This window comes from Vidua macroura, chromosome 15, assembly GCF_024509145.1.
Source record: "Vidua macroura isolate BioBank_ID:100142 chromosome 15, ASM2450914v1, whole genome shotgun sequence".
NCBI classification, from domain to species: domain Eukaryota; kingdom Metazoa; phylum Chordata; class Aves; order Passeriformes; family Viduidae; genus Vidua; species Vidua macroura.
The window spans coordinates 16,977,354-16,992,275 of NC_071585.1; the positions used below are offsets into that span (position 1 = coordinate 16,977,354).

Sequence of the window (14,922 nt, forward strand, 5' to 3'; positions counted from 1 at the left end):
TTTTCCTTGTTTCAGTGAAGGACTCAGGACTCTGTGTCTGTAATTTTTGGGGATGTTAAAAGGCTGCAGACCCTGCAGCACCGTCCACCCCAGGCTGCTGTGAGGGGAGAGTTCTGAATGCACTGTGTGGTCTGACCTTTGCTGTTTGGAGAGAGGCTTCTGGGACTGACACAGCTCAGAGATGGAGAGGGTTTGGAGGCTGATGTGAAGTTTGCTGGGAGCCCAGAGCCCTTTCCAGACAGAGTTCAACCCTGAGACCTTTCCAGGGCCAGGGCAGGAGAGCTGCAGCTCCAGGCTGAGCAGGACTGTGTGTGGCCCAGAAATACAGAGATGCTGCAGGTCAAACCCCACTAAAAAGGAATAAATCCCTCTGATTTTAGGAATAAACATCTTCTCCCAGGCTGGGTGAGGATGGTGAGTGGAGAAGGGACTTGGCCAAGCATGATGCAGAACTTGTGCCATGTGAAGTGATGCTGTTGTCACTCAGTCCTGTTCTTTCCTAAGGTTGGCTCCTCTCACACCCTGGGAGCTGCTCAAGGGCTGCCACTCCCTGGTTGTGCAACAGCAAACCCTGATTGTCTGTGCCAGGGGCTCCCTTGTGCCAGGGTCTCACCTGTGCCAGGGGCTCACCTGTGCCATGGTCTGACCTGTGCCAGGGTCTTCCCTGTGCCAGGATCTCACCTGTTCCATGGTCTGACCTGTGCCAGGGTCTCACCTGTGCCAGGGGCTCCCCTGTGCCAGGATCTGACCTGTGCCATGGTCTCACCTGTGCCATGGTCTGACCTGTGCCAGAGTCTCACCTGTGCCAGGGGCTCCCCTGTGCCAGGATCTCACCTGTGCCAGGGGTTCCCCTGAACCCCTGAACATTCCCTCTGAACCAGCAAGAGATTTTCCCAGTGCCTTCAGTGGGCTGCAGTCACCTCTGTGCCACCCTGTGCCACCTCTGTGCCACCTCTGTGCCACCCTGTGCCACCTCTGTGCCACCTCTGTGCCACCCTGTGCCACCTCTGTGCCACCCTGTGCCTTGGTTTCCCCTGCAGCCCAGCACCCCCCACCTCCCCGCAGTGCTCTGGGGCTGTTGGGATTTTCTGGAGCACTGAGGTGTGTGGGAATGTCATGTCAGGAACGTCCCTGCTGGGAAGGCAGAGCCTGGGCTCTCGTGGCTGTCCCTGGAGGGTGGTGGCAACTGCTGTGGGCAGCTCTGCTGGGGGAGAGGAAGAAGGGAAGGACCCTCTCTTGCTGTTTGGGGAGAGCTTAGACCAAAATATGGATTGTCCAGTCCTCCTCCACCCCTCCCCACGACTTTGAGGCCTCTTCCTGGCCGTGGTGAGGGTTTTTTGTGCTCTGCTGTGGCTGTGAGGCAGCAGCTGGGCTTGGTACCCCCCTCGTGCCTTCTCCCTCCACCGGCCGAGCTGCAGGGTGATGGCAGTGCCACCAAACCCCTCCAGGTGACCCAGAAAGCTGCCCTAGTTGGGTTAGTTTGGGTTTTTTTTCCAGCTGCCAGCAATGTGGTGGGAGCAGCTGGAGGGAGACACGGCAGCAACTGTTCATAAAAGTCCAGCTGAAGGATGGAAACACCAGCTGGCGCCTGGATAAACGTTTGCTGTGGGACGCTAGAAATGCCACCCCGCGGTGCCCGTGGCTGCTCACACGCATCATTTCCTCATCATTGCCAGGTAAAAAGGCAGGTGATGGATGGGCTGGTGTAAGCCAGCAGCACAGGGGAGGCAGCAGGCTCAGCCCTTGCCAGGCAGTGGAGAGGATGTCTTGCAAAGCGTCCTTAAATACCGAGAGGTATCGCAAGAATCGATGTCTCCTCCTTTTTACTGCACACAGATCTCTAAAAGATGCTGCTTCCTCTTTTCTTTCAATAAAACACTCCAGTGTGCACTGCGAGGATGGGGCCTCGCCTCCAGGATAGAAGGGGGTGGGATGGGGCTGTTCAAAGGGAAAGGCTGAATGCCATCCCAAAATTTCAGTTCTCTGGCACCACAGAAGAAAGGCTGCAAAGTCCTCCTGAGTTTTGGAACATCCTCATCATCTGAGAGGTCTTGGAGCCCAAACCAGCCTGGGGGTGTAATGAATTCAGCTGTCTAATGGACAGCTCTGATGTCTGTGGCTCTGTAAACATCCCCAAATCCTCGTGCTGCTGGAGTAGCTGTCTTTCAGCTGCCTCTCTCAAAGTGCCTCTCAAAGGAGGAGACAAATCCTCTATCCCTCTCCAAGTCACAGAGGAAAAACACTGAGATTCAGACCTCAACCTTATATTTGGGGAAGAAAATGGCCAATGCAGGTGTAGGAAGATTTTGTAGCTGCAGAAATTTCCCTGTCCATGACAGTGGGGTTGGAACAAAATGATCTTTTAGGTTCCTTCCAACCCAAGCCATTCCATGATTTATTGGAGTCTCTTTAAAACCATGTTGCGTCACTCAAGGGTTGTTATCTCCAGTCTGAACTGTTGAGTCTCAAGGGTGTGCTTTGGTTTTTTTAAATAAAAATATCCTGTCTTTATTTAATAGCTGAGATAGAAGGTTCAAGCCAGTATCTCTTGGGAAGACTCTAAAATTGGCAGCTAAAAAAGGAATCCCAGTAGAATTGAAGAATTACTGATGCTTTATAGGAGAATTACTGATATTTCTAGAACATGGATGTACATTTAATTTGGAGACAATCGTGCAGATGTAGCACATCTTGGCAATTGCTTTATTTTGCTGATAAGGGTGCACAGGGACGGGAGTGTCATTCACTAGGACTTGAGCTTTGCTCCTTGTGCCTCTTCCCTGTGTGGTGTCCTCGCTCAGATCCGCACCTGCCTGTTCCTGCAGTGCCCCTGTGCTCACTCAGGGCTCCACACCACTCCTGCAGGGCTTGGGATTGCTGCTTACACTGCTTTAAGGTCCCTCGTACAGGGATCCCTGCTTAGGATTCCTGCATACAGTGGTTAAGGATCCCAGGTTACACTGGTTTAACGTCCCTGCTTACACTGGTTTAATGTCCCTGATTACAGTGGTTTAGGATCCCTGCTTACACTGGTTTAGGATCCCAGGTTACACTGGTTTAACGTCCCTGCTTACACTGGTTTAATATCCCTGATTACAGTGGTTTAAGATCACAGGTTACACTGGTTTAGGATCCCTGCTTACACTGGTTTAAGGTCCCTTCCTACAGTGGTTTAGGATCCCTGATTACAGTGGTTTAGGATCCCCATTTACAGTGTTTTAGGATCCCTGCTTACAGCGGTTTAGGATCCCAGGTTACACTGGTATAATGTCCCTGCTTACACTGGTTTAACGTCCCTGATTACAGTGGTTTAAGATCCCTGGTTACACTGGTTTAGGATCCCTGCTTACAGTGGTTTAGGATCCCTGCTTACACTGGTTTAGGATCCCTGGTTACAGTGGTTTAGGGTCCCTGCTTACACTGGTTTAGGATCCCTGGTTACAGTGGAACCACCCTTGTGCTTTCTGGCATCTCCACCCCAGCCCCAGCCCCTTTCCCCTGGTGGGGACGCAGAGGACAGGCCTGGCTGCAGTTCCTGGGTGCCATTGCAGGACAGGCCTGGCTGCAGTTCCTGGGTGCCATTGCAGGACAGGCCTGGCTGCAGTTCCTGGGTGCCATCGCAGGACAGGCCTGGCTGCAGTTCCTGGGTGCCATCACAGGACAGGCCTGGCTGCAGTTCCTGGGTGCCATTGCAGGACAGGCCTGGCTGCAGTTCCTGGGTGCCAGTGGAGGACAGGCCTGGCTGCAGTTCCTGGGTGCTACCACAGGACAGGCCTGGCTGCAGTTCCTGGGTGCCATTGCAGGACAGGCCTGGCTGCAGTTCCTGGGTGCCATTGCAGGACAGGCCTGGCTGCAGTTCCTGGGTGCCATTGCAGGACAGGCCTGGCTGCAGTTCCTGGGTGCCATTGCAGGACAGGCCTGGCTGCAGTTCCTGGGTGCCATTGCAGGACAGGCCTGGCTGCAGTTCCTGGGTGCCATCACAGGACAGGCCTGGCTGCAGTTCCTGGGTGCCATTGCAGGACAGGCCTGGCTGCAGTTCCTGGGTGCCATCCGAGGGCAGGGGCAGCCTGAGAACTGCCCTGTCTCTGCCCTCCTGCCAGCCCTGCTGGGCAATAATGACCAAAGCCCCCCTTGGACTCAGCTGTGTGCGCAGCTCTGCTCCCAGGGAGCTCTTACAGCCCTTTAATCTGCTTTTACAGCCCTTCTGAGGCCTGAACCCGTGGTTCCTCCAAAGGGTTTTTATTTTTTCCGTGGTTCTTGGTGAGCACACAGCCCCAGAGTGGGAAAATCCCTGCTGAGTTTGGAGCTGGGCTGCAGACAGGCCCTGCCCCAGAGAGCTGCCTGCCCTTTAGGTGGCTGGCAAGGGATAATTTGCTTTTCGTTACACACAAGCACTTCTACAAATTCCTGAACCCAGACTTTTGGTCAAAAGGTCTGACCCAAAGCCCCTTGCAGAATTTTTTCTTTTTAATCAAAGCAGCTACTCTGATCTTTTTTTTTTTTTTTTTTTTTTTTTTCATGTCAGAAAAGCCAGCAAATCTCTAGGCTACCTGCTAGAGAAGAAAAACCAGGCACCATATGCAATGTAGCTCTTGCTCTAGCTCAAAAATGCCGAACTCTGGGAGAGAATTCGTCCCACCAAACGCCCACTAAGCACATTTTTTAAATCTGGTTTCTCAGCCTTTCGGGAAAGGAGAAGCAAAATCTTCTTGCCTGCTGGAACTGGGCCCCGTTTCATGAAATTAAATGGCTAAGGAGGAAAAAAAAAATATATCCAAGGCAAAGATGCTATTCTCAACAAAGGAAACAGTATATGCAACAGCTTCTGCAGCATTCCTGCAACATGATGTCTTTCCCTGCAGAGTCTCAGTCAGGAATTGATTGTCTAAGCAGAGAATTGCTCGATTCAGAAAGGCTTAAGGCACACTTCATGAACTGTTTGCTGAAAGGATGAATAGATGGGCATGTGTGTATATAAATCTAGAAATCATGGCTTGTTCTGCCCCGAAGAGGACAGCTGAGTTTGGGTTTTTGTCACTTGGTTTGGAGTTCTCGGGGCTGGGGATAAAGGCAGCAGTGTCCACACACGGGGTCAGGGTTGGATGCCACAGCTCCAGAAGGACAACCTGTGGCAAGGAGGAGGTGGCATTGATGGGAGAGCTGCAGCTCCCAAAGGGGTAACAGCTCTCCTGCTGCTCTGCTGGGCTCTCACTTAAGGGGAAATCTGGTGAGTGCCTCTCATTTGGGTTCTCTTTTATCCCAATTTTTTTCCGAAGTGCTGTGTGGGTTGTGGTTTGGTGGCACCACTGCTGTGAGTTGTCACTGCCACCCCAGCCCTTGCTGCCCTCCTGCTCAGGGATGCTCTGCTGTTTGGGCTGATTTGGCTGGAATTTGGGTGAATTTTGCCCCACTCTGGGGGGTTCTGGAAGAGGGGTGGGAGCTGGCACCAACCTCAGAGCTGAGAGGTGCTGCAAGGAGCTGTGCTGTGACCAGGGGATCCTCTGGGAGGTGCTGAGCAGGGAGGGGAGGGTTCAGGAGCAGGTGACCTGGGGAACTGCCACATGTGTCCCCCAGAGAGCCCTCCTGCTCCCCAGCCAGTGGCCTTTGGGCAGTAGTGGGGTGCCAGCAGCTCTGTGTGTCCCCCTCCTTGGGGCAAGCCAGAGGAGCCACAGCAGGGCCAAAGCTGAACCCCTCAGCCAAAACCTGTTTTCTGTCAGCTGAGGCTGTGCCAGGAGGGAAATCTCTTCTAGGAAAACCCCCAGAGAAAAGCTGTGAGACCACACAGGAATCCCTGCAGTGCCCAAATGTGAACCCACAGCCAAGGCTGAGGGACATCCTGAGCATCTCCTGCCAGTTTGGGCTCTCTCCATAAATCCTGTGGGTGTCCAGGCAAATATCCCGGTGGCTCTGTGTCCCTGGCTCACCCCATGGGCGTTTTTCCTCGGAGGTGACACTCTGGGGACAGTCCCTGTGTGGCCCTGGCACGGCAGGTCCAGCTGAGCAGAGCTGCAGGGTCTTGGTGGGCTCTGCTCTGCCCCTGGCCCTTCCAAAGCTGTCCCACAGCCCACCAGGCAATGGCTTTGTGCCTGGTAGCTGGCACAGGAGCAGGGGCATCGCCTGGGCACAGAGCTTCTTGCTTATAAATTAACTACAAGTCGCCAAGGGTCAGCTCCTTTTTGCTCTATTATGCATGAAAAGTTCAGGAAGGTCGAGCAAGGAGTGAAAGATGTTTTTTTCCTGGATAGTTTTCTGCCTATCCAGTAGCCCTGCGCCCTCTCTTAGGGCTTCATTTTGAGAGAATAACTCCTAAATAGAGACTTAAAAAGTTGGTCTCATTTTTAGAAGGCGACAGAGGCAGTAAATGCAGGATTCGTCTTGGTTTGGTTTTCCCATGAGCACCTAAAATGTAAAATATTATCAACTGCTGCATTTAGAAGTGGCCTTTCAGTCATTGCCCTGCCTGGGGAAATCAGTAACAGGTGAAAGAGCTCGAAGCAGGGGCAGATGAGCTCCTCTGTTTGTGTTTCTCACTTGTCATCTGCTCCCCAAAGAGCTCCCAGAGGTCAAACAATTCTGTCTGCCCGCTTTGTCTGCCACGGAGAGCTGTCCTGCTTTCCTGGGAAAAGCTGGGCTTTAGGCAGCCCCAGCCCTGCTTTTCTCCCCCAGATGCCTCCCAATTCTGACAGATTTGCCTTGGCTGCTTTTCACAGAGCTCAGGAGAAACCCTCCTGCCAGCAAATGTGGGGTTTTTGGTTTTTTTTCTTTTCATTCTTCCGCAGAGTTTTCTTCTTCCTTCTGGGGAGGATTTCTCAGTCTCCCAAAATTCGTCATGTGATGTTTGTGTCTCATGAAATGCATCCTCCTGGCTCGTGGGAATGCTGCTCCCTCTAATCCCAGAGCAGGGGCTGTGGGAATGGTGCAAGGCAGATGTCAGGAATTCAGGGATGGATTTGGGAATGGTGCAAGGCAAATCAGGAATTCAGGGATGGATTTGGGAATGGTGCAGAGGCAGATCAGGGATTCAGGGATGGATTTGGGAATGGTGCAAGGCAGATGTCAGGAATTCAGGGATGGATTTGGGAATGGTGCAGAGGCAGATCAGGGATTCAGGGATGGATTTGGGAATGGTGCAAGGCAGATCATGGATTCAAGGATTCAGGGATGGTTTTGGGAATGGTGCAGAGGCAGATATCAGGGATTCAGGGATTCAGGGATTCAGGGATGGATTTGGGAATGGGCACCAGCTCTCCTGCCTGCCCAGTGCCCCTTGGCTAAATATGGGTCAGTTTGTGTTTCCCAGAAGCACAGGGAATGCAAAGCCTGGGGGGGTCAGGGCTAGCCCTGGCAGATGCTGCACTCTGGGTTTGTTTGTTTGGATCTCCAGAGCATGCTCTGATCCCAAACTTTTCCGCTCTGGGTAAGCTGATTCCGGAATTTTAGTCCAGCCTGAAGTGGACCAGTGTCCCCTGCTCCTGCTTCACACGCACTTCCACTTCCCCTGTGGTGGCTGCTCATCACCACGTGCACACTGGGAGCCTCCCCAGGGAGAAGGGGAAGGGGAGAGGAGTTTCCCCAAGCGTTTATTTATTTATTTATTTTATCAATATTTGTCAGAAACAGTGCTCGTTTTCCAAAGAGTCCCAGTTTGCAAATCTCCAGGTTTCCTGTTAGGAATTCCTATTCCTATTTCCATCTGAAAATCCTTGTCCCCAGTTAGCTTGGGATTGGCATCCAACAGCCAGAGGCTGGATCCAGCCCTTCCCAAGATCGGCCTGTTGCACTGGAAAGTCCTTCTGCTTTCCTTCCCTTACTGAAGTAATAATTTGCTTTTACATAATGTTCTTAAAACCTCCTGGGTGAGCATTAGCTGACCCTGCTGAAGACACAGGCGTGCTCCTGCTCTGCAGACGAAGGAAGGAGGGCAGGAGGAGGGTCCCAAATTTGTGAAGGTCACACAGCAAAGCAGGAGCAGAGCTCGGACTGCAATTCCCTCCTGCTCCTTCCCTCCCGCTCCAGGCACTGGCACACAGCACTAAGAGTCCAAATTAAGAGATTATAATGCATAATCCACACTGGTGTGCCAAGAATTCTCTAAATCATATTACAGTGTCACATAAAATGATGACTCATTCGGTAACACAGCCCACAACCAGTTCCTTTATGTTAAAATTACGTGGACAAGACTGGATTTAAAAAGAAGAAGGAGAGCTTGTTGTGTGTGTAGTGAATGCTGAGTTATAGACGCTTTCATGGATGTTATTTTGGCTGATGCTGAAGGAGCATTTGTGAGCCTGTTTGTTGACAGTGGTGCTGGGGACCAGAGATGCTGACATCCCACTAACAATAATAGGAACTGCCTCTGTTTGTTTCTAAATTGGAATTTCTTCCTTCCATGGGCCCAGCCCACCCTCCGCCCCCACAGGAGGAAAGGGCACTCGTCTGGGGCTGGCAAGGGAGCATCTCCCAGCAGGGCTGGAGCTTCTGGGCCCTTGGTCCATCGTGGCCAGGAGCCCCTCTCCTCCCCACACCCATGGGAGGGTGGAGAGAAAGCACCTTCGTTTATCTCAAGCATGAATAGTGTGCAATTAGCCCAGTTACCCTTTTCCCAGGAAAAGATGCTGTCACCAAGTCTCTCCCTTGCTGCCTCTGCTCTCCTCGCTCCTTCCTGCGTCATCATCCTCGCTGCCACCCCAGCTGCTGCCCTTCCTGGCAGCCTCTGCTGCTGTTTGGGGACTGTCATTGTCCTTCCCAAAGCCACTTGGGACGTGGCTGCTGCGAGTGACACTGAGCTGTGTTTTGCTGCGCTGTGGTTTCACCATTTCCTTTTCCTCTCTCTGCCTGGGCTTTAATTCATGCAGCTGAGGAATCCGTGGCAAAATCCCTTTCTGCCAGGAATGCCCACATGCTCCTCAGCTCAGAGCTGCTCTGGCGTCTTGTCAGAGGTGGCTTCTCCATCCCCTGCGTGGCTGGCACACGTCACAGCCTGCACCCTGAACAGAGAACCCTGTCAGGGCAGGTGCTCACTGCTCCTTTGGATGTTTGACCACAAAATCCACCCATCCCTGCAGGCTTCCCTTCCCTGTCTGCACCACATCCTGTGGGTCAGCTCTGGCCCAGCAGCACTCTGCCCTATATTCCAGAAAGTGTGGTTTAATGTCCCAGTTTTGGGTAAATAAGCCAAATCTCCAGCAGGCTCTGAGGGCAAGGATCAGGAAACAGCTTCAGCCACTGCGTAGTCAAGGCCATTTCAAGAAGCTCTTTGCAAGATTTTCCTACTGTTGTGCTGGAAGCTGCTGCTTCCCTTCATTTCTTAGAGGGGAAAAAAAAAGTCAGAACCAGTTTGAGTGTGACCTGTGGAGACCCTGAGCATCCTGTGCTGGTGCTGGGAGCAGGGGAGGGAAGGAATTGCTTTCAGCAGTCGGGAGGCGTGGGTGGCAGCAGGGCTTTGTGTGGTGCTGGAGGATGCTCTGTACATGCATCCCTCCTAAACAAATTCCTCTTTAAATGTGTGTGATGGGAATTCAGGGAACAGCTTTTTTTTTCTTTTTTTTTTTCTTTTTTTTTCCACTTGTCTCCAAGTAGGAGAGAGGCTTATTAGTACTCTCCTTCCATAGGCAAGATGCGGAGGCTGGGAAGTTGTGAGACGAGTTACATTTGCTTTTATCAGGCAAATCTGCTCTCTCCTGGACAGTCCCTTCAGCCAGGAGGAGGAGGAAAGAAAGCACAAGGTGTTGGCTGGAGCTCTAGGGGGAAGCTCCTAAAACCAGGCAGCACAGCCAGGGAAATGAACTCATGTCAGGAGGAAGGAATTGTTTCCGTGGAAAGCTGCTGCTTCCATGCTGGATAAGCACCTGTTGAAGAAAATGTGTTGAACGTCACTGATGTGCATTCAGAGGAACTGCACTCTCTTGGACATGGTGCTGTTTGCAAGTTGGAAGGGCATTTTAGGCTGGGACAATCCCCTCCCATCTTTTTCCAGGGCATTTTCCATCTGCAGCCTCTGAGAATTCCCAGGGAGCTCCTGCTAAGCAGGGGAGGGAAGGGGAGGTTTCGAGGTGAGGTGTGATGGAAGGGAAGGCGATTTGGGCAGCCTCAGAGCTCCAGGCAGATGGAGCTGGAAGAGAAATGGATGCTCTGAGCATCTCCTGAGATTTAGTCACAGAAAAAGGAAAAAATCCAGAGCTGAGGGTGCAGGGTGTGAAACGGGAATGAGAGCTGGCAGCACACGGGCTGTGGAGCAGGGTTGGGCACAGCTCTGCAAGCAGGAATCCAGTCCTTGGGAACGACAGATAACTCTGGGAGCTCCCCAGGATTTCAGTGGAGCTGTGAATGAGACCGAACCGGGCGGTGTGAGAGTGAAACAGCAGAACTGCTCTTTGCTGGGAGGCAGCCGGGAGCAGGCGCTCTGCCGGCCAGGGAAGGTGATCCCACCCTGACCTGGGGTCTGCGGTGGGAGGAGACTCCCCTCGAGGGCAGGAGGGCTCCCTGCCCCACAGACAGACGGATTTCTCCGGGTTTTATCTCGCTGTTGCTGGAAGAGCCGAGTGTGTCATTATTTACTGCCATCTGTTAGAGACACGAATGGCAGCTGCTCCCAGTGATACCTTACAGCTCACAGGGCTTTCAGCCCCCAAAACTCGAGCCCCCGGGGGATTTACAAAGACAATGCAACCCATCTGATGCTGTAAGAAGAGTTCCTCATCAGGCTGGTAATAATCAGTGGAAATTTAGTTATTCCTTGTAAGCTGTTTGCATCTCTGGGAACATTACATTTATACAAATGTGTTTATATGACTGCTAATATTTCCCTCTCTGAGAGGCCTGGCCTGTGTGGGTGCTTAGAGGAGGGTTTGTGTCAGATCCCTGTCTGCAGCAAACCTCAAGTGGAATTCATCACATTTTTGATTCAGGAAGAAATTTGTCTCTCTTTTCCTTTTTTTTTTTTTGGTCCGTTTTGAAAGGCCTGGGTACACACCCCTGCACAGTGAGATTTAGAAGTGATTACAGTGAGCTGGGAAGCAGCTGTCTGACATCAGTGGGATACAGAAAGCCTCTCAAAGACTTTTTCCTTTGCATAATATTATCCTGATCATACTCCACTGATCCCACCAAGATGAATTTGTTATGGGGAGCACTAGAAAATGCAGAGGGAGAAGCAGAGTGCAGCTGAAAGTGTCCAGTCCTGCAAGCTGGATCCAGCTGGGTTTTGTGGCTGCTCCAGAGCTCTGCTCCCGAGTTTGCCCGTGGCCAGCCTGTGACCTTGTACAAATCTCCTGGGCTCTTTGTGCCTTGGTTTCATCCCTCGTGAAATGAGGATAATGTCACTCACCTTGTCTGCAAAACGGTTTGAGGTTTAGTGATGAAAATTGCTGGGAAGGAGCTTAGGTGAGGTTACTGGTTTGTATTTATGGGAGGGCAGATAGCAAAGCAAATGACAGCCCTGTGTGCAGGTCAGGCTGTGCCTGGCCAGCAAGGGGCAGACAGGGAAGGGGATTTCTTCAGAGGCATACAGAGGAAATTGCTGAAGTGTCTTTTGGTCAAGAGTTATCAAAACTCGCTGGAGCAGAAAGAATCTTAAAATGCTAATGAGCCTTCGACTGTGGAGCCTTGGTTGGGGCAGTTTCTGCTTTTCTCCAGGCTGACTTTGCAGTGCTGCTCAGTGTCCGGTCCTGGCTCTATTCTACTCTGTCTTTCTGGGGAGGGTGAAAATCCTCCTCGCTGAACCATTTCCCAGGAGTGTTGTTTCGCGTGGTGAGAAGAAGGTTATTTTAACAAACTCTCGATTTTTACAATGCCAAGAGCAGGAGCGTTGGTTGCATTCCTGCAGGCAGCCTCTTTGTCCCAAGGATGTGCATTTCCATTTTATTGTCCGCTATTTTTACCTCGTTCTGGGGGGGAGGAAGGGCTGGGACACCCTTGGGACGGGCAGTCTGTGGGCTGGTGTGGCCGGGGTGTGGCAGGAGGGACAGGGACAGGCCGGGAGGTGGCACCCAGCCCGCACATGGCACACACATGAGCAGCCCCCGGCTGTGCAGAACCGCCTGCTGCCGTCGGCTTTTGAAGGCGAATTTAAGCCCTAAAATAACAACTGCCACTCCCTGCTGAGGGAAAGCAGCCGCGATGAGGAAGCCTCCTATTCCCCGCTGCCTGGTGACACAAGGACTTTCCCCTCTGTGTCACTGCTGCCCTCCCCTTGTCCCCAAAGAGGAGCACTGGGCTCCTGCTGCCCTCTGACAGCTCCTGCACCAAAGGCAGCGGGAGACATGTGCTAACCTAAGGAGACAGCAGATGGGTGCAGGTGCTTTTAAGAACAGCTGCTGGTGTCTCACTCAATAATCCCATTTTTAACAAATCCGTATGATAGTGAAAAAATGCTGGAAATTAGGTTTTTCTGTCCTCTCTCATCTCCCAAGCCACACTTGACCTGTTCAACATGATCTAGGGATTAAAGGCTTGTTATTTTAGCTTCTCTATAATAGATCAGAGGCTGATCTCTGTCAGGCTATACTATTCCTTGGCTCTCCCCCTCTTCCCACTTTTCCTTTTGTATCCCAGGTTATGTGATAGTCCAGAGATGTGACTCCTGCTGAGGGACACTGTGGCTTTTCCCCAGCACTGTGCACCGTGTCATGACCCCAAGGTGCTGCTTGCAGAACATTTTGGAGCTCTGAGGCTCCCAATTCTAAAACTCTGGAAGCTGCCTCAGGGAGGGAAGGCTTGGCACCCTCACTTGTCAGCATCGTCACCCCTCGGGCAGCAAAATGCGGCCAGGAGGAGGGAGGGGAGGGAGCCTTGCTCTTCTCCGGTGGGGCTCCAAACGTGTTTTTCTGTCTGAGATCCGAAGGAGGGAAGCTGTGGAGCCGATATTGTCAGTGCTGAGCTGTCGGCTGTGGGCTGAGGTGTCCTTCGTCACCGCGGTACCGCCGTGCTTCAAACTAATCACGCCTTTGCCGACACAACACTCCTGCTAATTCCCTCAGTTCCCAGGTGGGGAAGCCGTGTCACCGAGATGCAAAGTGGCTTATCCAAGGTCACCCGCAAGGAAATGGCACGGAGAGGGAGGGAGCTCAGGTTTATCGGCTCCCAGTGCTGCCCAGGGCAGCTGGTGCCCTTCGGAAGGTGTTGCTGATGGACGGGTGTGGTTGTGCTACGGGAGAAAGAGGATTCTTTTCCTTTTCCCTAGGAGGGAGAGGCAAAAGGTCTGTCGGGGGCCTCTGGGGGCTCCGGGGAGAGTCGGGCCCGTGCTTGCCCAAAGCCCCGGCTGGCAGCTCCTCCGACAGGTGCCAGTGGGTGCTCCCCGGAGACCATCGGGACAGGGATGGGGGCAGAGCGGCACATCCCGGAGAGGCACCGGGACAGGGACAGGGACAGGGACAGGGACAGGGACAGGGACAGGGACAGGGATGGGGGCAGAGCGGCACATCCAGGAGAGGCACCGGGACAGGGATGGGGGCAGAGCAGCACATCCCGGACAGGCACCGGAGCAGGAGCAGGGACAGGGACAGGGACAGGGACAGGGACAGGGACAGGGATGGGGGCAGAGCGGCACATCCAGGAGAGGTACCGGGACAGGGACAGGGATAGGGATGGGGGCAGAGCGGCGCATCCCGGACAGGCACCGGGGCAGGAGCAGGGATGGGGGCAGAGCAGCGGCATCCGCGGCTCGGGCGGGGCGGCTCCGCGGGGCGGGGCGGGGGCGGGCGCGGAGCGGCGGCGGGAGGCGGGCGCTGTCCATGGCCCTGCGGAGCTCCGGGCGGCCCCGGGCTCCGCCGCGCCGCCGAGCGAGCGAGCGATGGGCAACACGGTGCACAAGACGCTGGCAGGTACCGGCGGGGGCGCGGGGCTGCGGGCGGGGGGCGCCTCCTGCCCCGGGGATGCTGCGGGCGAGCGGCGGCGGCTGTGCCGCCCCCGCCCCGGTCCGAGGCTCCCCGGGAGAAGCCGAGCGTGTCAGCAATCCCGGGAGAAGCCGAGCGTGTCAGCAATCCCCGGAGAAGCCGGGCGTTTCAGGAATTTTTCCGAGCCGCTCGCTGCCGGCGGTGCGCGGCGGGCGGGGATGCTGAGCGCGGGGCACGGCGGGGCGAAGCGGGGCTGATCCCGCAGCTGGAGCGGCGCTTCCCAGCCCTCGCACCGAGTCCTTGGAGGGGCTTTCTGGTTCATTTCCCCTCCTCGTTATGTTTTTTTTTTTTTTTAATACAACTTTTTTAATGAGGAGGGACTTTAGTTGTTCGGAGTGGCCGGACGAAAACTGCAGCGAGGTCTGAAATGTTCGGTGGGCTGCCCTGGCTCCAAAACTGCCTTTTTAGCCAATTCTGCACTTAGACAAGAGATGTACAGATTCTTTTCCTTTGCAAGTTCGTAACTGTGGGGTTTCCCCCCTCCCTCGGAGAATCTGTGCATAATAAAAGCAGTTGGTCTCTATAGAATCAACAGTGTTGAATTACTGAGCCCTTGCCAGGCTGTATCTTCAGCTACTTTGCTTTTCTTCTCTTTTCTGCTCTTGCAGAGCTCCTGCATTGCATCTTTTGTACTTCAGGCTCCCATAAATAAAAAGGGTATTATTAAACTTATTTAAAGAAGCAGGAGGACCTATTGAACACATACACGTCTGCCTGTAATCAGCCAGGGAGCTGAATATAGAAATAAAGAGAGGAATAGATTAGCATTTGGATGTGCCATATATTGTCTTTGCAAAGAGAGGGTGCCTGGGACCTTCAGGGCACAAAAGAAAGCTGCTAAGCTCGTGGTTTAGCTATGAAGCAGTGATTAGATTTCTAGTTGCATCTCCTCTCGTTCTCTATTACATTTAAATGGGACATTAACTCCTCTCACAATAAGGAAGTTTTTAATTTTTTTTCAATACTTCACCAAATGGCAAATAAAGGCATCGTGAGGAGAGCATGACCCTTGAGAAAATGTATTTTG

The 14,922-nt window shown here is 53.1% G+C and overlaps 1 protein-coding gene across 1 annotated transcript in view; it reads left to right on the plus strand.

Moving 5' to 3' along the window:
• Nucleotides 1-13,531: 13,531 nt before the first annotated feature.
• Nucleotides 13,532-14,922, plus strand: part of NEURL1B (neuralized E3 ubiquitin protein ligase 1B) — a 35,325-nt gene continuing 33,934 nt past the window's right edge. Inside the window, exon 1 of the mRNA XM_053991499.1 lies at nucleotides 13,532-13,916. Within this exon, the coding sequence (XP_053847474.1) occupies nucleotides 13,532-13,916 (385 nt within the window). The remainder of the gene's footprint in view (nucleotides 13,917-14,922) is intronic.